Source organism: Rhinatrema bivittatum, chromosome 16 (genome assembly GCF_901001135.1).
Source record: "Rhinatrema bivittatum chromosome 16, aRhiBiv1.1, whole genome shotgun sequence".
NCBI classification, from domain to species: Eukaryota; Metazoa; Chordata; class Amphibia; order Gymnophiona; family Rhinatrematidae; genus Rhinatrema; species Rhinatrema bivittatum.
Genome location: NC_042630.1, coordinates 19835845 through 19853314, shown reverse-complemented (window position 1 = coordinate 19853314; position 17470 = coordinate 19835845). Strand labels below are relative to the sequence as shown.

The window sequence follows — 17470 nt, the reverse complement described above, 5'->3', positions numbered from 1 at the left end:
GGCTGGTATTCTGTCATTCTGCAGGCCGTGGTGGATCACCAGTTCTGTTTTTGGGACCTCAATGTTGGCTGCCCAGGCAGTGTCTCCCACGCCCGGGTGCTTGCCAGTTCTGAGCTTTATGACCGAGCCAGCAGGGGCATCCTCTTTCCAGATGCCTCCAGGAACATTGCTGGCGTGAACGTGCCCATCTATGTCCTAGGTGACTCTGCTTACCCGCTCCTTCCTTGGCTGATGACCCCATTCCTCAATGTGCCAGGGGTACTGACAGCGGAGCAGCGTGGCTTCAATGAGCGCCTGGCTGCTGCCAAGCTCTTGGCGGAAGATGCCTTCTCCCGGCTGAAGGGCCGCTGGCGCTGCCTTATGAAACGGAATGATACGGATGTGGCCTTCCTGCCCACACTGATTGCCGCCTGTTGCACCCTACATAACGTCTGCGAGCTCCATGGTGACCCCTTCAACACAGGCTGGGTCCAGAGAGGGGGAGGCCCACTGGAGGAGGAAGACCCTGACCAGCCCATCTCTGAGCCTGGAGAAGGCCATCCTGTGGACTGTAAGGACGAGGTGGCTGCCAGGGAGATTCGTAAGGTCCTTTCCTTGACCATGCAGTACTGAAGGGAGGAGGGTGATGGTGAGAATTTGGGGCAAACGTGCCGAAATGCAGCTATTTGAACTGTAGCATTTTTGGACAATTTTTAATGTTGCTCCAGTAAAAAAGGCTTTGCTCTGTAAAGAATCAGAAGGCATCCCCCCATTCCAATAAAAGAGACCTTGTCATCGGCTGTAACCTTTATGTGCTGTTTGAAAGCAAGCTGTGTGTGGTGTTTGCCATTTGGTAGTTTTCAGATGATTTTGAGTCATCGCAGACAGGTTAGACCGGTCCCGATTTTACCTCACAGTAGCATCCTACAGCATAATATGGCACTAGTAAGGCTTGGTGTGATGTATTCTGTGACCTAGCAGAGCACAGAGTTCTTCTAATTTTATCTGTAGACTCTGATGGAAAGGGAGTATGTGCAAGTCCCTGAAAGCACTTAAGCAGTAGACGAATTTCAGGTCAGGCGACTCCATCATTGTAACAGAGGCAAGGAATGTTTTATGTAAAAAAAAAAAAAAAAAAAAAAAAAAAAAGTGTTTAGGTGCCACGTTGTGTAGCAGAGAGTCAAAATTGTGTAGCAAATGTTGTTATTAAATTAAAATGTGTATTTTTCTAATTGTTGAGTGGTGGCTTTCTGCTTGTCCCTTTTCCATCTCCTCTTCGCCCCCTGGGTCTCTTCACCCTTGCTTGAAACTTCTGGCCCTGCCCTTGTTATGCCGCTCCCGGCCAGCCCTTTTCCCTCACTCCCTTTCTCTCCTCTCTTCTTGTTTATCCACAGTCTGCCCCTCCTTCGCTTTCCTAATAACTCACCCTTTCTGATCCCTTCTCCATTCTTCTGCCCCATAGTTACCCTCCCTACCCTCCATCGATCTGCAGCGGCCTACTTCTCGTACCCTTTCCCCACTCCCCTTCTCGATCTGTTTGGCCCACTCTGCCTCGCATCACAGCATTTGAAATAACTTTACAGTTAGAATCCAGTTTACAGTTAGAGCAGCAATCTGTCCTAAATTCATCTGCACAACTTATCTTTAGCCAAAGTCTCTGTGCTCACATAACCCCTCTTCTGAAGTCACTGCATTGACTCCCTATCCGCTCCCGCATACAGTTCAAGCTCCTCTTTCCCACCGACAAGTGACTACCTCTCCTCTCTCTTATCTCTCTCTACCCCCCTCCTCGTGCACTCCGCTGGTCGGATAAGTCAGTCCTATCCGTGCCCTTCTCCTCTACTGCCAATTCCAGACTCCGTGCTTCCCACCTGGCTGTGCCATGTGCTTGGAATAGTCTTCCTGAACTGGTGCGTCCTGCTCCCTCTCTCGCCGTGTTTAAATCCCATCTAAAGACTCCCTTTTTTGAAACTGCTTTTTACATCTTAGGCCTGATTGTCTGCTTTTAGCCACATTAGCTCATTTTCTTTTTCACCATCGGCTTGCTTTGCTGTATGAAAATGCCTCCAGTCTCTTGTCCTGTATGTTTGTCTTATTAGATTGTAAGCTGTAGGGAGCAGGGACTGTCTTTGTGTGTGTTTTGTACAGCACTGCGTATGTCATGTAGCACTATATAAAAATTACGTAGTACTAGACCTTGGAGGTTCAGGCAGTTAGGTTAGGAGACTGAGAGATTGCATGGAGGGCTTGGCTGAATTGTATTTTCTGTTATTTGTTATACGTCATGTTGAATGAGCTGTAAATCAGGAAGGTTGGTGTGCATTTTTAAATAAATACATGATTTCTAATAGTATTTGCTTCACAAAAAATTAGGCTTGTTTTTTTTGCAATGTAAAACCAGGAGATCTGAACTCTGACGGGCGGATTTACCAGGGAGGCAGTAATTAGTCCCGTGGAAGGCTGCTGTTTTGAGTAGGAGATTGACACCAGGCTGTTTGTGGGGAAGACTCAGTGGAAGCCGTCACTGTCACGGAGAGGCTATGCTGTGGCGGGCACCAGCGAGAGAATTATTCAAGGGATATGGTTCCTATGAATGGGAGACTCTGACGTGGAGCAGGCTCTTGTGATGAGGTGAGGCTGTCGCTGTGACTGAGATGGGAGGAGGATGGTCTTTGGGTGAAGATGTTGCTGTAATAGGGGGAATCTTGGGACGCTGTTGCTGTGACAGGGGAGGAGTCCTGGGGAGGCTGTCGCTGTGACAGGGAGATCATCATTGTAAAAGGTGGTGGCTCTTGCTATGATGGAAGGGGCACGGTCATGGTGGGAGGGGGTGCAAGCGTTTTGGTGTGGTTAAAATTCGCAGGTAGTAGGGGGAGGCTGGGAGGGGGATTGACTGACTGTGGGCCTCAGTGTTGGTTTTGATATGTTGAGTTTTGGGAACATTTTAATAAAAAGAAGATTATAAAACAAAACCCTCGCAGGTTGGAGGAAGCAGGACTAGCAGCAGTCCCCGTGATTTCCTGCTATTACAGTGTTTTTTCCTTGATTACGCAACAGGCAGGAGCATGTGACAGCTTTCCTCTTATTGGAAGGTAAGACTGAGATTCTCAGCCAGGCACAGGGAAAGTGGTTCACAGTGGGCCTGAGGCTGTACAGCTGGATTGATTTGATTTCTATTCAGCTTTTTCAGGCACTTCAAAGCGGATTGCATCCAAGCACTTGTGGGTATTTCCCTGTCTCCACAGGGCTTGCAATCCACGTCTTGAACCTGGACCATTGCACTTCTGCTGCCACAGATCTGACAAACAGAACAAAGTTTTACAGAGCTCACCTCCGCCCAGCAACTTTTTATTTTTTTTAATTAATTCTCTTACTGGTCAAATGTGAGGGAGGCATATCTATTTGCTCTCTGGCTGACTACGCCTTCCATGGTCTCTTTCTCCCACACGTTATCAGCTTTAGCAGAAAAAGACATTTAAAGAAGAATGAAATGATAGTGGAGGTGGGGCATCCATTTCACCTATGGCTGCCGGCACACTGCTCAGATGTGCTTCTGGCTCGTGGCCAGTCCTCCCACGCCTACATCTTGGGACTCCAGCTCCTATTCATTGAGCAAGGAGGATGGGGAGGGGGGGGTTGGATGCTGGGAAGGGCAAAAACCGACAGGCAAGCAGTATAGGCAGTGAGAGGAAATACAGAGCATTTTTTGGCTGGGTGGGGTCGGGGGAAAGACATTTTGACTTCCCTTCAGTGATCACAACTGTGTTTCATATCTCGGCAAGGAAATCTAGGCCTTGATCTTCATCCTGGAGCAACCGTCTGGCAGAGCTTAAAGGAGCCAAACAATGGTAGAATTGAAGCAAAGGGATTTCAGCGGCAGAGGGAAGGGTAAGACCAGTGACAATGCTGTAGGCAGAGCTGGTGGTCCTTTTCTGCTGACATCCCTCTATGTTTTTATGTAACTGAGATGACCGTCCCTCTTGTGCAATATTCTTGGTTCCAGCCACAAGATAACTTGCCGGAGAAGGGGATCGACAGCTTCTTGCTGCCATTGCCAAATGTAATTACCCTTCATCTTCCCCCAAACAAAAATACATATGTAATAGAATCTATGTATTTCCTATTGTTGTTTACATGACCTTTGGCTGTCGGCACACAGTTGTACCTAGACAAGGTGGACGATTACAATTTCAGCTACCCCCTCAGAATGTTCATTGAATGGTTTGGTCCATGATGGTGCCTGGTTGTGGCCAACAACAGCAATCTTTGGAGGTTTTAGATGGACTGGTAGCCTGCAGGAGCTCTCTTCCGACCAATCAGGTAGGCGATGATGACAATGGCAACCAGCACTATCAAGACCATGCTTATGACAATTGGAACAACCAGGTTGACAGTGTCTGCTGGGCACTGGTCAGCTGGAAAGGAAAGAGAGTCCATATCAGAAATGCTCATTATGCCAGAAAGCATATCCAAACTTTTGACTAGGGGTAAGTGGAGAGAAAAATATCAAAGTGAACCACAGAGAAATGGATAAAGAGGAGTCTAGAAGGCTTTACCATAATGTGTAGCCCTCAAACATTGGCCAGATCTTGGATGATGAGGCAGTCAGTTGCTAAGTGTTGAGAGAAGTCCTCTCAGTGACACTAATTAGTTGAAGGAAGGTTATGGGGAGAAGGAGTGTAGTCCTTACTTTCAAACACTGATCAATGTTTGAGAGAGAGGGCAGCTGTTCCCAAAATCCAGTGACTGACCAATCACTGGATGTCTGGGATTGTTGCCCTCTCCCTCAGACACCGGGAACATTGACTTCTCTTTCAGAGTGACCGACAAGAATCTTGCAGGAATTGTAAGGATGGGGTTAGTACCTTCACTGAATTGTCCTCCCTTCAGGCTGAAGGCCTGCACCTGCTCCTGGATGGCCTCCATGATCACGTCTCTGCTCACGTCTATCTTTGTGTCTTTACATGTGTAAGACCTCCCCAGTGGCGTTTCATACTCATGAAGGTTGGAATTCTCCACTTGGACATGTGTTTCTGTAAAAAGTAAAGTATGGCCATAGATACGTAAATAGATTTTATGAAGCACTTTTCACTCAGAGTCCTAATGTGCTTTGCAGAGTAGTTCTGCAAAGACAGACAGCCATTTCCGCACTGCACAACTTGGTAAATGTAGATCTGTTGAACAAGCTGCCCGACATCTTCCAATGGGGACAGGAGACAGATGAATCGTAATTGGGCAAACTACCTGGGACAATCTGCTGACAACACTCTGTTACTGTAATATTATCCAGCTACAGTTCAGAAAAGTTTGGCACGAGGAGATAAAAAGTGGCATTCGCCTGGAGCCCCAGTCCTGCCATCTTATATCTCTGTGCTATGAGCACCAGAGCACGCTACTTCCTGGTTAGAGCAAGTACTGCTGTGCCTGCATGGCCTAGGACATAGCCCCACCACAGCTTCTCCGTCCTTTGGACAGACATGTGATCTATGCCGCTCCACCACTTGACATTTCAGCAGCCCCCGGCAGAGGGGAAGGAGGAGATCGATTGAGGATGAATGGATGCCCTCAATACCTCGGCCATGGAATTTTTGTTCATCAGGAGGATGGGCAAGTTTGGGAGCAGATCCCAACTGGACTGGACACTTGAGAGAGAAGGTGGGGACAAACCGGTCAGAAACGTATTCAAAAATCATCTTTAAATATACAGCACGGTTTGGAGGAAAGTGCTTCCTGACCTCTGAGGCAAGAATGGCCAACTCTGGTAGTTTAAGGGAGTGCCAGTTTGCTTGGCTATTCCAATTCCAGGGGAAGGAAGGGTGAAGTTGAGTTTGGGACATATTTGGAAGAAGAAAGAACTTACGTGAGGTTCCCGAGAAGGAATGGTTGAGGTTGACTTGGATTTTGCTCATATAAAAGACTTTGCTTGTCACATTCTGTGGAAACGAGTAGAGGAACACTGAGTGGAGCAAGAGCTGGAAGACGTTGCAATTCAAAGGGGCTTCTGTGCCTAACATGGTCCTCTCCAGAAATCCCGATGGCACAGGGCGGGGAGGGGGATGAATCCCATGTGAGCAAACAGCAAAGATTCTGTGTTTTAGCTTGGTCTGAGGCAGGCCTGATGCCTCTGCCTGTGTTCCAGTCCCATCCGCATGTCTGTGAAGGGTAATCCCTAAGTGGTGACTCGACACCAGCTGTATGGTAGGGTGGCTGGATGATTCTATTGCCCCTACCCCCAGTCCTGGTTCCTAACTCCCATTCCCCAGATATTTTGGGTTTAGTAAGCTGCCTTTTTTTATTTTTGTAAGCAGTTAACCCAACAAGACTACAAAACTCTGAAAGGCTTTGGTTGAAAACTTGGGACTGGAATGAAATGAGCTGGTGTCTACAGAGTTATCTCCTCATCTCCCTATTTGCTGCAGCCAGCAAAAGGACAAGAAACCCCTGGTTTAAAATAGCAGTCGAGGACAAGGAGGGAGCTAAAACGTAAGACCCACCTTCTGGAAGGTGAAGTGCAGATGACCCTCAGCAAAGGAAAGCTGCAGAGTGGCTGTCTGGTTCGTACAGTTGCCAGATGGCGAGGAGAGGGGAGGGACAGGAACAGGAAACGTCCCCCAAAGCTGAAATTTAAAAAAGATGATTTGTGGTTATCAAAGCAGGACAAAGACAGATGCCTGATCTGGGAATTGGGGCTTAAACTTTCAAGTCTAGCATTGAATGGCTCATGGGGATGGGCACAGAGCCTGTCACTTCTAGAGCTGGAGGGCTCAGGGGATGGGCACAGCGACTCAGAGCCTGTCACCTCTAGGACTGGAGGGCTCAGGGGATGGGCAGAGGGACACAGAGCCTGTCACCTCTAGGACTGGGGGGCTCAGGGGATGGGCACGGCGACTCAGAGCCTGTCACCTCTAGGACTGGAGGGCTCAGGGGATGGGCAGAGGGACACAGAGCCTGTCACCTCTAGGACTGGAGGGATCAGGGGATGGGCACGGCGACTCAGAGCCTGTCACTTCTAGGGCTGGAGGGCTCAGGGATGGACATGGGGACACAGAGCCTGTCACCTCTAGGACTGGGAGGCTCAGGGGATGGGCAGAGGGACACAGAGCCTGTCACCTCTAGGACTGGAGGGATCAGGGGATGGGCACGGCGACTCAGAGCCTGTCACCTCTAGGACTGGAGGGATCAGGGGATGGACACAGGGATACAGAGCCTGACACCTCTAGGACTGGAGGGCTCAGGGGATGGGGGCAGGGATACAGAGCCTGTCACTTCTAGGGCTGGAGGGCTCAGGGATGGACATGGGGACACAGAGCCTGTCACCTCTAGGACTGGGAGGCTCAGGGGATGGGCAGAGGGACACAGAGCCTGTCACCTCTAGGACTGGAGGGCTCAGGGGATGGGGGCAGGGATACAGAGCCTGTCACCTCTAGGACTGGAGGGATCAGGGGATGGGCACAGGGATACAGAGCCTGTCACCTCTAGGACTGGAGGGCTCAGGGGAGGGGCTCAGGGATACAGAGCTTGACACCTCTAGGACTGGGGGGCTCAGGGGATGGGCAGAGGGATACAGAGCTTGACACCTCTAGGACTGGGGGGCTCAGGGGATGGGCAGAGGGATACAGAGCCTGTCACCTCTAGGACTGGAGGGCTCAGGGGATGGGCACAGGGATACAGAGCCTGACACCTCTAGGACTGGAGGGAGCAGGGGATGGACACAGGGATACAGAGCCTGTCACCTCTAGGACTGGAGGGCTCAGGGGATGGGCACAGGGATACAGAGCCTGTCACCTCTAGGACTGGAGGGATCAGGGGATGGGCACGGCGACTCAGAGCCTGTCACTTCTAGGGCTGGAGGGCTCAGGGATGGACATGGGGACACAGAGCCTGTCACCTCTAGGACTGGGAGGCTCAGGGGATGGGCAGAGGGACACAGAGCCTGTCACCTCTAGGACTGGAGGGATCAGGGGATGGGCACAGGGATACAGAGCCTGTCACCTCTAGGACTGGAGGGCTCAGGGGATGGGCACGGCGACTCAGAGCCTGTCACCTCTAGGACTGGAGGGCTCAGGGGATGGGCAGAGGGACACAGAGCCTGTCACTTCTAGGGCTGGAGGGCTCAGGGGATGGGCACGGCGACTCAGAGCCTGTCACCTCTAGGACTGGAGGGCTCAGGGGATGGACGCGGAGACACAGAGCCTGTCACTTTCAGGACTGGAGGGCTCAGGGATGGGCACGGGGGGGACACAGCCTGTCATCTTTATTAGCTGAAGTTAATTAGGGTTTTACAAAAAAAGCTTTCTAGAAAGCATCTGCAGAAGGAAGAGAGCAGCCCTTTGGGCACCATAAAATAGCCGACTTGGGTGAAGTCTTGTGAGAAGCTGAATTTGCAGAAGTGATATTAGCTTGAAGTGTAGAGGTAGAGGCCTACAGGATGCTGTGGTCGCCATCTGGAAACGTTTACTTGCAAGCTTCTTCCAGAGCTCTGAAGGTGAGGTGGGGTTGTGGGGAGGGATCAGGGGGAGGGGGTTCTCTGTTGTAATCACACGGAGCTTGATAGGGGAAGGTCGGTGTCATATGGGGCTGCTGGGTAGTCTTTTTGTAATCACACGGAGCTTGGTGGAGGGGGAGAAGAGGATTTCAATGTCTCACAGGTTTTGAGGGGGGGGGTGCTTTTGCAATCACATGAGACTTGGAGGAGGGTTGACTATCCTTTCAGGCCCCTTACCTGTTTGGTGGTGTTATATTGAACGTGCAGCTTAATAGCCATTACGACTCTCAGGCAGGTTTCAGAGCCGACGCTCACACTGTAGTCCCCCACAGCATTTGGGTTTGATGTGGGAGTCAGAGTGCTATGGCTGCTTGTGGTAGCCGTCGTGTGATTGGTGGTGAGAGGCGCCGTCGTGTGATTGGTGGTGAGAGGCGCCGTCGTGTGATTGGTGGTGGAATGCGCCGTCGTGTGGTTGGTGGTGAGAGGCGCCGTCGTGTGGTTGGTGGTGAGAGGTGCCGTCGTGTGGCTGGTGGTGGGAGTGACTGTGAATGCGGGGACTAGTGTGGCGGATTTCTTGCCTGGACAGCATTGTTGGTCCATCTGCGCAGAGCTGAAAACTGACCAGGGAGAAAAAGAGTTAACACATGTCAAAAGCCGTGGCAGGGTCCTGAGCACACACACACAGGATTACAGGTCAAGCCATAACAACAAACGGACATTCTCAGCCTTACCTTCCTTTTCATCAAGTCAGACCAGTCCAGACGATTGGGTTATGGCAACTGCCCAGCAGATTGAGACAGAGAAGAGCAGGTTATGGAAAATAAAACTCCATCCTAATAAAAATTCTTATGTCCCCCTCCCCTGACATTTTGTGTTATGGACACGCGTGTGCACACACAGAGTGATCTAATTTGCCTTCTTTCTCTTTGGGGAAACAAGATATGAAAGGGACCCAGTCCACACTCCCTACAAATAGTGTCAGGCGACAGACACTCATGCCATAAGAAGCACAAGACGACAGCTTAAGTCATCAGAAAGCAGAGCCTTAAAGACAGATTGCTCGGATTAGCAAGACATTGGCTCCATCACATCTTCAGCAAAGCTTTTGATACAATCCCGTATAGGGGGCTTGTGAATAAAATGAGAAGCTTGGGAGTGAACGCCAAAGTGGTGGCCTGGATTACCAACTGGTTGACGGACAGAAGACAGCGTGTGACGGTAAATGGAACCTACTTTGAAGAGAGAACGGCAGTCCAGAGAAGGGTGACAAAAATGGTGGTGGGAGTGTCCATCAAACGACTTATGAGGAGAGGCTGAAGGACCTAAATATGTACAGCCTGGAGGAGATGAGGTGCGGGGGAGATAGGATACAGACCTTCAGATACCTGAAAGGTTTCAATCATGCACATTCAACAAATGACCTCCGTTGGAAAGAAATCAGTAGAACTAGAGGTCACGAAATGAAACTCTAGGGAGGACGACTCAGATCCAAAGTCAGAAAATATTTCTTCTCGGAGAGGGCTTGGATGCCTGGATTACTCTTCCAGAGGAGGTGATGAAGACAGAAACGGTGAAGGATTTCAAAGGGGCATGGGATAAACACTGTAGATCTCTAAAGGCAAGACGATGGAAATGAGGAGAAGAGCGCATGGGGGTAACTTGCTGGTGCGGCGGTTACTACCCTTACCCAATAAGCCTTCCTACTATTGATGCAATTCATTATTGCTCTCTGCTTTAACGGCAGGGGGAAAAGAGGAATTAGTTTCAGATGACCAATAAGGACATGAATTTTACGGTCTAGGAAAACAAACAAGTGCAGAGTAACTTGCTGATGCGGCTGTTACAATCCTTAACCAATAAGCCTGATACTTGTGATGCAGCTCCAACATTGCTCTCTGCTTCAACAGCGAGAGATGACGGGGAATTGGACTCAGACAGCAACAGCAAGGGCCCTGACTTTGACGGTTTGGGAACTAAGTATGGGGGTAACTTGTAAGGCACAGCAGATACCTTTATGGGGAGACTTGTAAGGCGCGGCTGGTGCTACCATAAGCTTGCCGGGCAGACTGAATGGACCATCGGGTCCTTTTCTGCTGTCGTTTCTATGTAAATCTTGTTTTTTTGTCCTGCCATAATACAGAGGCTCAGGAGGGACAAGATGAGGAGATGCTGTGTGCGCTGCACAAAGCAGGGCCCGGCTATCCATGCCCTGCCTGCGGCCCGTTAATTACCACACGCTGGAGCTCGCACCATAGCTAGGAAGAAGAGGCGCGCATGATCACATCTTTGTTCTGAGAATGGAGCTCCCACGTGTCTGCGCCATTGCTGATGTCCCTTGTTGCTAAAGGATCTGACCAGCAGGCAGGGGTGACCTTTCTGTGACACACCTGCTCAAGTCTGAAGGCACACGGCTTGGGGAAACCCTGATCTATAGAATAAAGAGAGGAGTGGAATGGGTGAACACAAATCTGTTTACTCTTTCAACAGTGCAAAGACCGGGGGACATGTAATGAAGTTACTAGGTGATACATTTAAAACTAAAAAGAGAAAATATTTTTTTACTCAGTGCATAATTAAGCTCTGGAGTTTGTTGCCAGAGGATGTGGTGAAAGCTGTTGGTGTAACTGCGTTTAAAAAATGTTTGGACAAGTGCCTGGAGGAAAAGTCCATAAACCATTATTAAGGTGGACTTGGGGAAATCCACTGCTTATTTTTGGGATAAGCTGCTTGGAATCCTATCTACCCCTTGGGATCCTGCCAGGTACTTGTGACCTGGATTGGCCACTGTTGGAAACAGGTACTGGGCTTCATGGACTTTTGGCTTGACCCAGTATGGCAAGTCTTATGTTTTTATGTGAATTACTGCAACGGCTGTCTGTGCTGTGCTCATGCTGTGTGCGGATCAGTATGACTTTGACATTGGTAGTGGTTAGTATAGCTGCACCCTCTGCTTCCTAAGGGTGTCTGATCAGAAGCAGCTTTCAAATTCTTGAGAGCCTTCAGATAATTACCCAGCATGCAATAAAGAGAGCCCGAGGGGCTCTGGAAGCAGAACACCATCCCTGGTTATTCAGTGACGGGGCAGAAGATTGTCCAACATGTGATGAGCAGGTCTCATGACTCCCAAGCAGAAGTGCTGACAGCGTGAGGTCCGTGGTCCTGGGGTGAGTCACTTTATCTCCCTGTGCCTCAGGTCTAATCCCTGGCTCTGTCACTGACTCTGCGTGTGACCTCGGGGGAGGCCCCTCCGCCCATGCCTCACTTCCCCAAACTGTAATTCAGTAATAATAATAGGATACCTATTTAGATATCTTGGCCTTGCAGTGTAAAAACAATTGTTGATTGTGTACTGTAATCACAGAATGGGATCTTCAGTGCCCCAGGTCAAGGGGATGGTGTTCACAACTCCAGGTGAGAGAGGCGGATGAAGCAGGGGGAGAGGGGTCGTAATCATTGTTTAAGGGTGACACTTAATGGCTGCCTTCAGGGTCCATGACCATAGGCTTCCATAGGGAGCCTGCCCACGGCCCCCACCCCACCGAGCTGAAGACGGTCGCTGCGATGACCGGACTCCATGTTAGTTAGACGAGAGAGTTGGGCATGAAGGGATCACCGTGCCAGATCCCTGCCTTGGCTCCGATTTGAGCTGCAAGTCCAAAGTTACAGGACGAAACTCGGACGTTGTGTTGGGCATGCTCCTACACCTGCGTGCAGCATAGACCAAATGTATGGCTACGTCGTCGCTTTGCATTAACTCAGTAACAGAAACCATGATGTTTCTATCTCAGCAGCTACATGGTTTTTGGTTTGGTTTTTAACTTTTTATTAAGAACATAAGAATGTGCCATACTGGGTCAGACCAAGGGTCCATCAAGCCCAGCATCCTGTTTCCAACAGAGGCCAAAACCAGGCCACAAGAACCTGGCAATTACCCAAAAACTGTCTATCCAATGTTACTGTTGCCAGTAATAGCAGTGGCTATTTTCTAAGTCAACTTGATTACTAGCAGGTAATGGACTTCTCCTCCAAGAACTTATCCAAACCTGTTTTAAACCCAGCTACACTAACTGCACTAACCACATCCTCTGGCAACAAATGCCAGAGCTTTTTTGTGCAATTCCAGAGTTTAATTGTCATGAAATAGTTATTTTTCATGCAAGCAATACACTGAGAAAAGGGGAGGAGGAGAGATGGGGAGTTTGATTTAAAAAGCAATGCTGGGGGCCCCGTTTAATAAAGCTTTATAAGACAAATAAGGCCCTAGGCACTACAAATGAATGCGGCCTCTCGGAGCAGCCCAGTAAAGAGAGTGCGGGTGATCGCCCCCTTCTCCCCTGCTCAGTTTGGCTAAATTCTATCAACGGATTTCTTAGTAGCCAGGAAAAACCTTGTTGAGTTTTCCTGCAGCTGATTGATTGCCTGCAGCCTCCTGGACTGGACGGTAAGCTCCGTGGAGCAGGGACCGCCTCGCGTGTGCCTGTGTGCAGCTCCGTGCTATAGAAAGCAGTAGGAGTAGGTAAAAAAATAAATAATAATAATTAATTTAAAACCCCCACCACCACATCTGTCACCGGCCCCTCTGCGCCCAATCGATTTTACCGCAGCCGGGACCGCGTCTTTCGTGCGAGGGAGGGGGGGGGGGGTAGGGAGGAACCACGTACCTGCCTGCGAAAAGAACCAGAGCAGCAGCGATTTCTCCATGGCGGAGCGGGCGCTCCCCGAGCCCTTTCCTCTTCCCCCTGCCGCTTTCCTTCTTTCTTCTCCCGTCTTTCGTTCTGTCCCTTCCCCGTTTTCTCGCCTTTCGATTCTTTCTTTCCCGGTTGCTTGCCCTCTTCTCTTCAGCCTTCCTGGCCTCCCCTGCTGGTACTTTGCTCGCTGACTGTTTCCCCTCCTGTCTCTGCTTCTTCTCTCGCACTCTGGTGGCTTTATCCTTCCTGTTTTTCTCTAAAAAATTAAAAAAAAAAAAAAAAAGTGCAACTCGTGTTTTCCTGAGCAAGCACAATTGCACCTCCAGCAGACGCTCGGCCGACTGGATGCTTGCTAAAGGTTATCTTTGAGCTGGGTGACCAAGGACAGGAGGCTGAAGGGTGGAGGGAGCTCGCTCATCTTGCCCTCCTCCTTTCTTAAAACTCAGGAGACAGCAAGATGCCCTAGAAACAGAGACATGACGACAGAAAAGGACCAACTGATCCCTCCCCCCCCCCCAGTCTGCCCAGCAAGCTTCTGCCAGTATCCGCTGCGCTGTGCAGGTCACCCCCCCCCCCAGTCTGCCCAGCAAGCTTCTGCCAGTATCCGCTGCGCTGTGCAGGTCACCCCCTGCCCCCCCCCCCCCCCCCAGTCTGCCCAGCAAGCTTCTGCCAGTATCCGCTGCGCTGTGCAGGTCACCCCCAGGGCCCTCGGCTGCTGTTTGAATCCAATTGTTGAAGAAGCTGAGAGCAAGCTTTGAGTTGCATCAGGAGTATCAGGCTCCGTGATAAAGGTTACGAAGCTCCGCATCAGCTAATTACCCCCAAGTTTATTTGTTCCCCAAACCGTAAAAGTCGGGGCCCTCGGTTGGTTGCTGCCTGAATCCAATTCCCCTTTTCCCACTGCCGTTGAAGCAGAGAGCGATGATGGAGTTGCATTAACAGTATCAAGGCTTATTGGGTACGGGTGGTAACTGCCGCGCCAGCAAGTTACCCCCATGCACTCTTCTTTATTTCTAACCTCTAACTTTTAGGGACCCACAGTGCTTATCCCATGCCCCTTTGAAATCCTTCACCGTTTTTGTCTTCACCACCTCCTCCGGAAGGGCATTCACCACCCTCTCCGTGAAGAAACATTTCCTGGCGTTGGTTCTGAGTCGTCCTCCCTGGAGTTTCATTTCATGACCCCTAGTTCTACTGATTTCTTTCCAATGGAAAAGGTTTGTTGTTGATTGTGCATCATTAAAACCTTTCAGGAATCTGAAGGTCTGGATCCTATCTCCCCTGCACCTCCTCTCTTCCAGGCTGTACATATTCAGATCCTTCAGCCTTTCCTCATAAGTCTTCCAATGCTGACCCCATACCATTTTGGTTGCCCTTCTCTGGACCACTGCCATCCTGTCTCTGTCCCTTTGGAGATAGGGGCTCCAGAACTGAACACAGTACTCCAGGTGAGGCCTCACCAAGGACCTGTACAAGGGCATCACCACCTCCTTTTTCTTACTGGTTATTCTTCTCTCTATGCAGCCCAGCATTCTTCTGGCTTCAGCTATCGCCTTGTCACATTGCTTCGCCGTCTTCAGATCACCAGACACTATGATCCCTCTCTTGGTCCGTGCACATCAGTCTTTCACCCCACCCCCCCCCCCCCCCACATCACATACAGCTGTTTAGGATTACCCCCACCCCAGGTTCACGACTCTGTACTTCTTGGCATTGAATTCCAGCTGCCAAATCTTTGACCAAGTTTTTTTTTTAATCCCTTTTCATTCTCTCCACTCCTTCAAGATGTGTCCACTCTGGTGCAGTTCTTAGTATTATCTGCAAATAATCAAACTTTACCTTCTGTCCCTTCCACCAGGTGGCTCACGAAGATATTGATCAGAACAGATCCCTGTGGCACTGCTCTTAACACTGCTCTTTCTTCCGAGTGGGTTCTTCTTTTTACCATTACCCGCTGCCTCCTATAACGTCAACCAGTTTGCAATCCACGCTACTGCCGTGGCTCCTGCTCCCAATCTTCTCATTTTATTCACGAGTCTTCGAGGTGGGACCCTACCACAAGCTTTTCAAACAATAGAAAGAGCTACAGGCCCACCCAATCTGCCCAGCAGCGATTTTATGTGCATTTACCCAAACTAGATCAAATTCCTACACCCCAGTCTCTTTAGGGTTGCAACCGTCGCTCCTTGCAGGTTACCCCCCAAGCCATTCAGGAAGCGCAATGCAGCCAGGTCACTGCTGCCGCGGTACATGCGTGTGCTTCAGCACCGTTTCTTGCTTGAAGGGATAGGGGGGAGGGAGATGTTAAATCCAAAAGAGAGAGTGTCCTTATCACTAAAGGAGCAGAAGGATGTGATCGAAGGCCTGCATTGCTTTACTTTGCTGTCTGTTAGAAGTCCAAGTCATTATTTACTGTCAAGCTCATTTAAAAATGTTAATAAACACGCCAAAACTAATTAACAGAGGAGTTTGTGGGTGATGCCTACCTTTTATGAGATTAACTTGATCCGTTTGTGATGGGACGGGCTGTGCTGCCTTCGACAGGTCAGCACGGGTGAGCGTCCATACTGTGGGACGTGGTCCCTTGCCAAAGCCAGTTACAAATGCATTAAGTTCATCCAACCCCCTCCGCCTCCTTTCTTGACCTTTTAATTTCTACCTATCCAGGTGGGCTCTCAAAGCAAGCAGACACTACTCCATTACAGTCGAAATTCAGGGAGGCGGGAGGTCATGATCAGAAGCTGAAAGAAAGGCAGGAAAGCCTTCGGTTCGGAGAGGGTGGGGGATGTCCGGTATAGCCACCAGCAGTGTTTAAGCAGAATTTAAGCACCCTTAAGAATGATACAGATGGACATAGCTTAGTGAGGGGAGACAACAAAACTGACTTAAAGAGCGACATCCTGCAGGTGGTCAAGCTAGTGCAGCTGACAGCTGGGAGATCCCCTTCAGCAAAAACAGCATAGGCAAGAGAGAACCCTTCAGCCGGAGTGGGATAATAGGTTCTTAGCTGCTGTCCAGAGGAGTGCAGACAAGCAGGACAGCTCTTCCATTGGTCAGAGGCAGTGGAAAGGAGCACAGGCAGGAGAGCTCTTCTGTTGGGCAGAGGCAGTGGTTGGGGAGCACAGGCAGGAGAGCTCTTCTGTTGGGCAGAGGCAGTGGTTGGGGGAGCACAGGCAGGAGAGCCCTGCTGCTGGTGGAAGGGAGCTGTTGCCTAGGACTTTAGTAACTGGCAGCCCTTCCTCCTTCCAGTTCTGCTGGGGAGATTTTTAAGTCACGTTACTAAATAGCAAGCTTCCCTTTTTATTTTTTTCCCCCCTTAGATGCTATTTTAGGCATGGACTTTGCGGGTCTTGACTTACACAATAGAGAGAGCAGGAATCCCGTAAAACCTAACCTGCATATGTCTAATTGCACCCAATGAGCAAAAAAAGAGCAGCAGTCAGCCTGATTCAGGCATCGAGCACAAAGGAGTGGAATCTAACGTCAGTATCGACTGGACAGAGACCACAAGGAGTGCAGCAGCACAGGATTTGGCAAGCGAGGTAACCGTGCTGGGGCCGCTTAGCGTCGGGATCATAATATAAGGTTTGCCATCTTCTGGAGACAGAAATACTGAGGGAGTGCCTGTGCTGCACTCAGCTGTAGCAGTGCCTGAAAGTTTTGTTCTCTGCCTCCATCTGCTGGTAGGGATGCATAAATCCACTGGTCTGGGTATGTTCAGGAACTGCCATTTTCATGCAATTTCAAGATGGCCACCAGTACCCCAGCCTAAACAGTTTTGCTGCTTGTGGAAACCCTGCATGCTATGCGTTCCCCTGCACTGCCATTACTCCCCAAGCACTGGCTGCAGTCCAAAATGCCCACAGCCAGTGCAGCCTCGCTCTCCAGTTGCCACAAACAGCCAGCATTCTCCTTCATATTTTTATTTTTTTTGTAATTAAAGTTCACTGCTGCAGCCAGAAATAGATACAAGACTTTAAAGGGAAGCAGCAAACATTTGCTGAGAGCAAGGCAGGAAGGGAAGAGAGTGAGCCAAAGGCTTTGAAGCTGAATTGGTTCTGAATACTTGAGCTAGAGCAGGGGAGGGAGAGAGAGAGGGGCTCCAGCTGCCAACCACACAGGCTGCCTCTTCAGTTTAGGGCCAAGCTCAACCAAGGGAGGGGGAGTTCATCTTCCCCTCAGGAGCTGCACATCTGTTGGAACCAAGGCCTTTGCTTCTAGCACAGGAAGCATATCCACCATCTGCTGGAAATAAAGCTGTCAGGGTGGTGCCCGTACCGAGGCACCAGCAAGCCATCTCCATCTGCTGCTTTACATG

The 17470-nt window shown here is 50.0% G+C and overlaps 1 protein-coding gene across 1 annotated transcript; it reads right to left on the bottom strand.

Annotated features, from left to right (window-relative positions):
- Nucleotides 1–4077: 4077 nt before the first annotated feature.
- Nucleotides 4078–13395, bottom strand: CD68 (CD68 molecule). Its single transcript, XM_029580268.1, has 6 exons — nucleotides 13126–13395; nucleotides 8702–9081; nucleotides 6474–6596; nucleotides 5840–5912; nucleotides 4845–5012; nucleotides 4078–4394 (listed from the first exon to the last, which is right to left on the bottom strand). Exons 1-6 carry the CDS (start codon nucleotides 13163–13165, stop codon nucleotides 4255–4257), a joined length of 924 nt encoding a protein of 307 aa, XP_029436128.1. The 5' UTR covers nucleotides 13166–13395; the 3' UTR covers nucleotides 4078–4254.
- Between the last annotated feature and the right edge of the window lie 4075 nt (nucleotides 13396–17470).

Coding starts and splice junctions, on each gene's coding strand:
- CD68 (XM_029580268.1), bottom strand. CDS start 13,165: ATGGAGAAATCGCTGCTGCTCTGGTTCTTTTCGCAGGCAG. Junction 9,082..13,125: donor CTGGTTCTTTTCGCAGGCAG/GTACGTGGTTCC, acceptor CTCCCTGGTCAG/TTTTCAGCTCTGCGCAGATG. Junction 4,395..4,844: donor GGGAGGACAATTCAGTGAAG/GTACTAACCCCA, acceptor TTTCCTTTCCAG/CTGACCAGTGCCCAGCAGAC.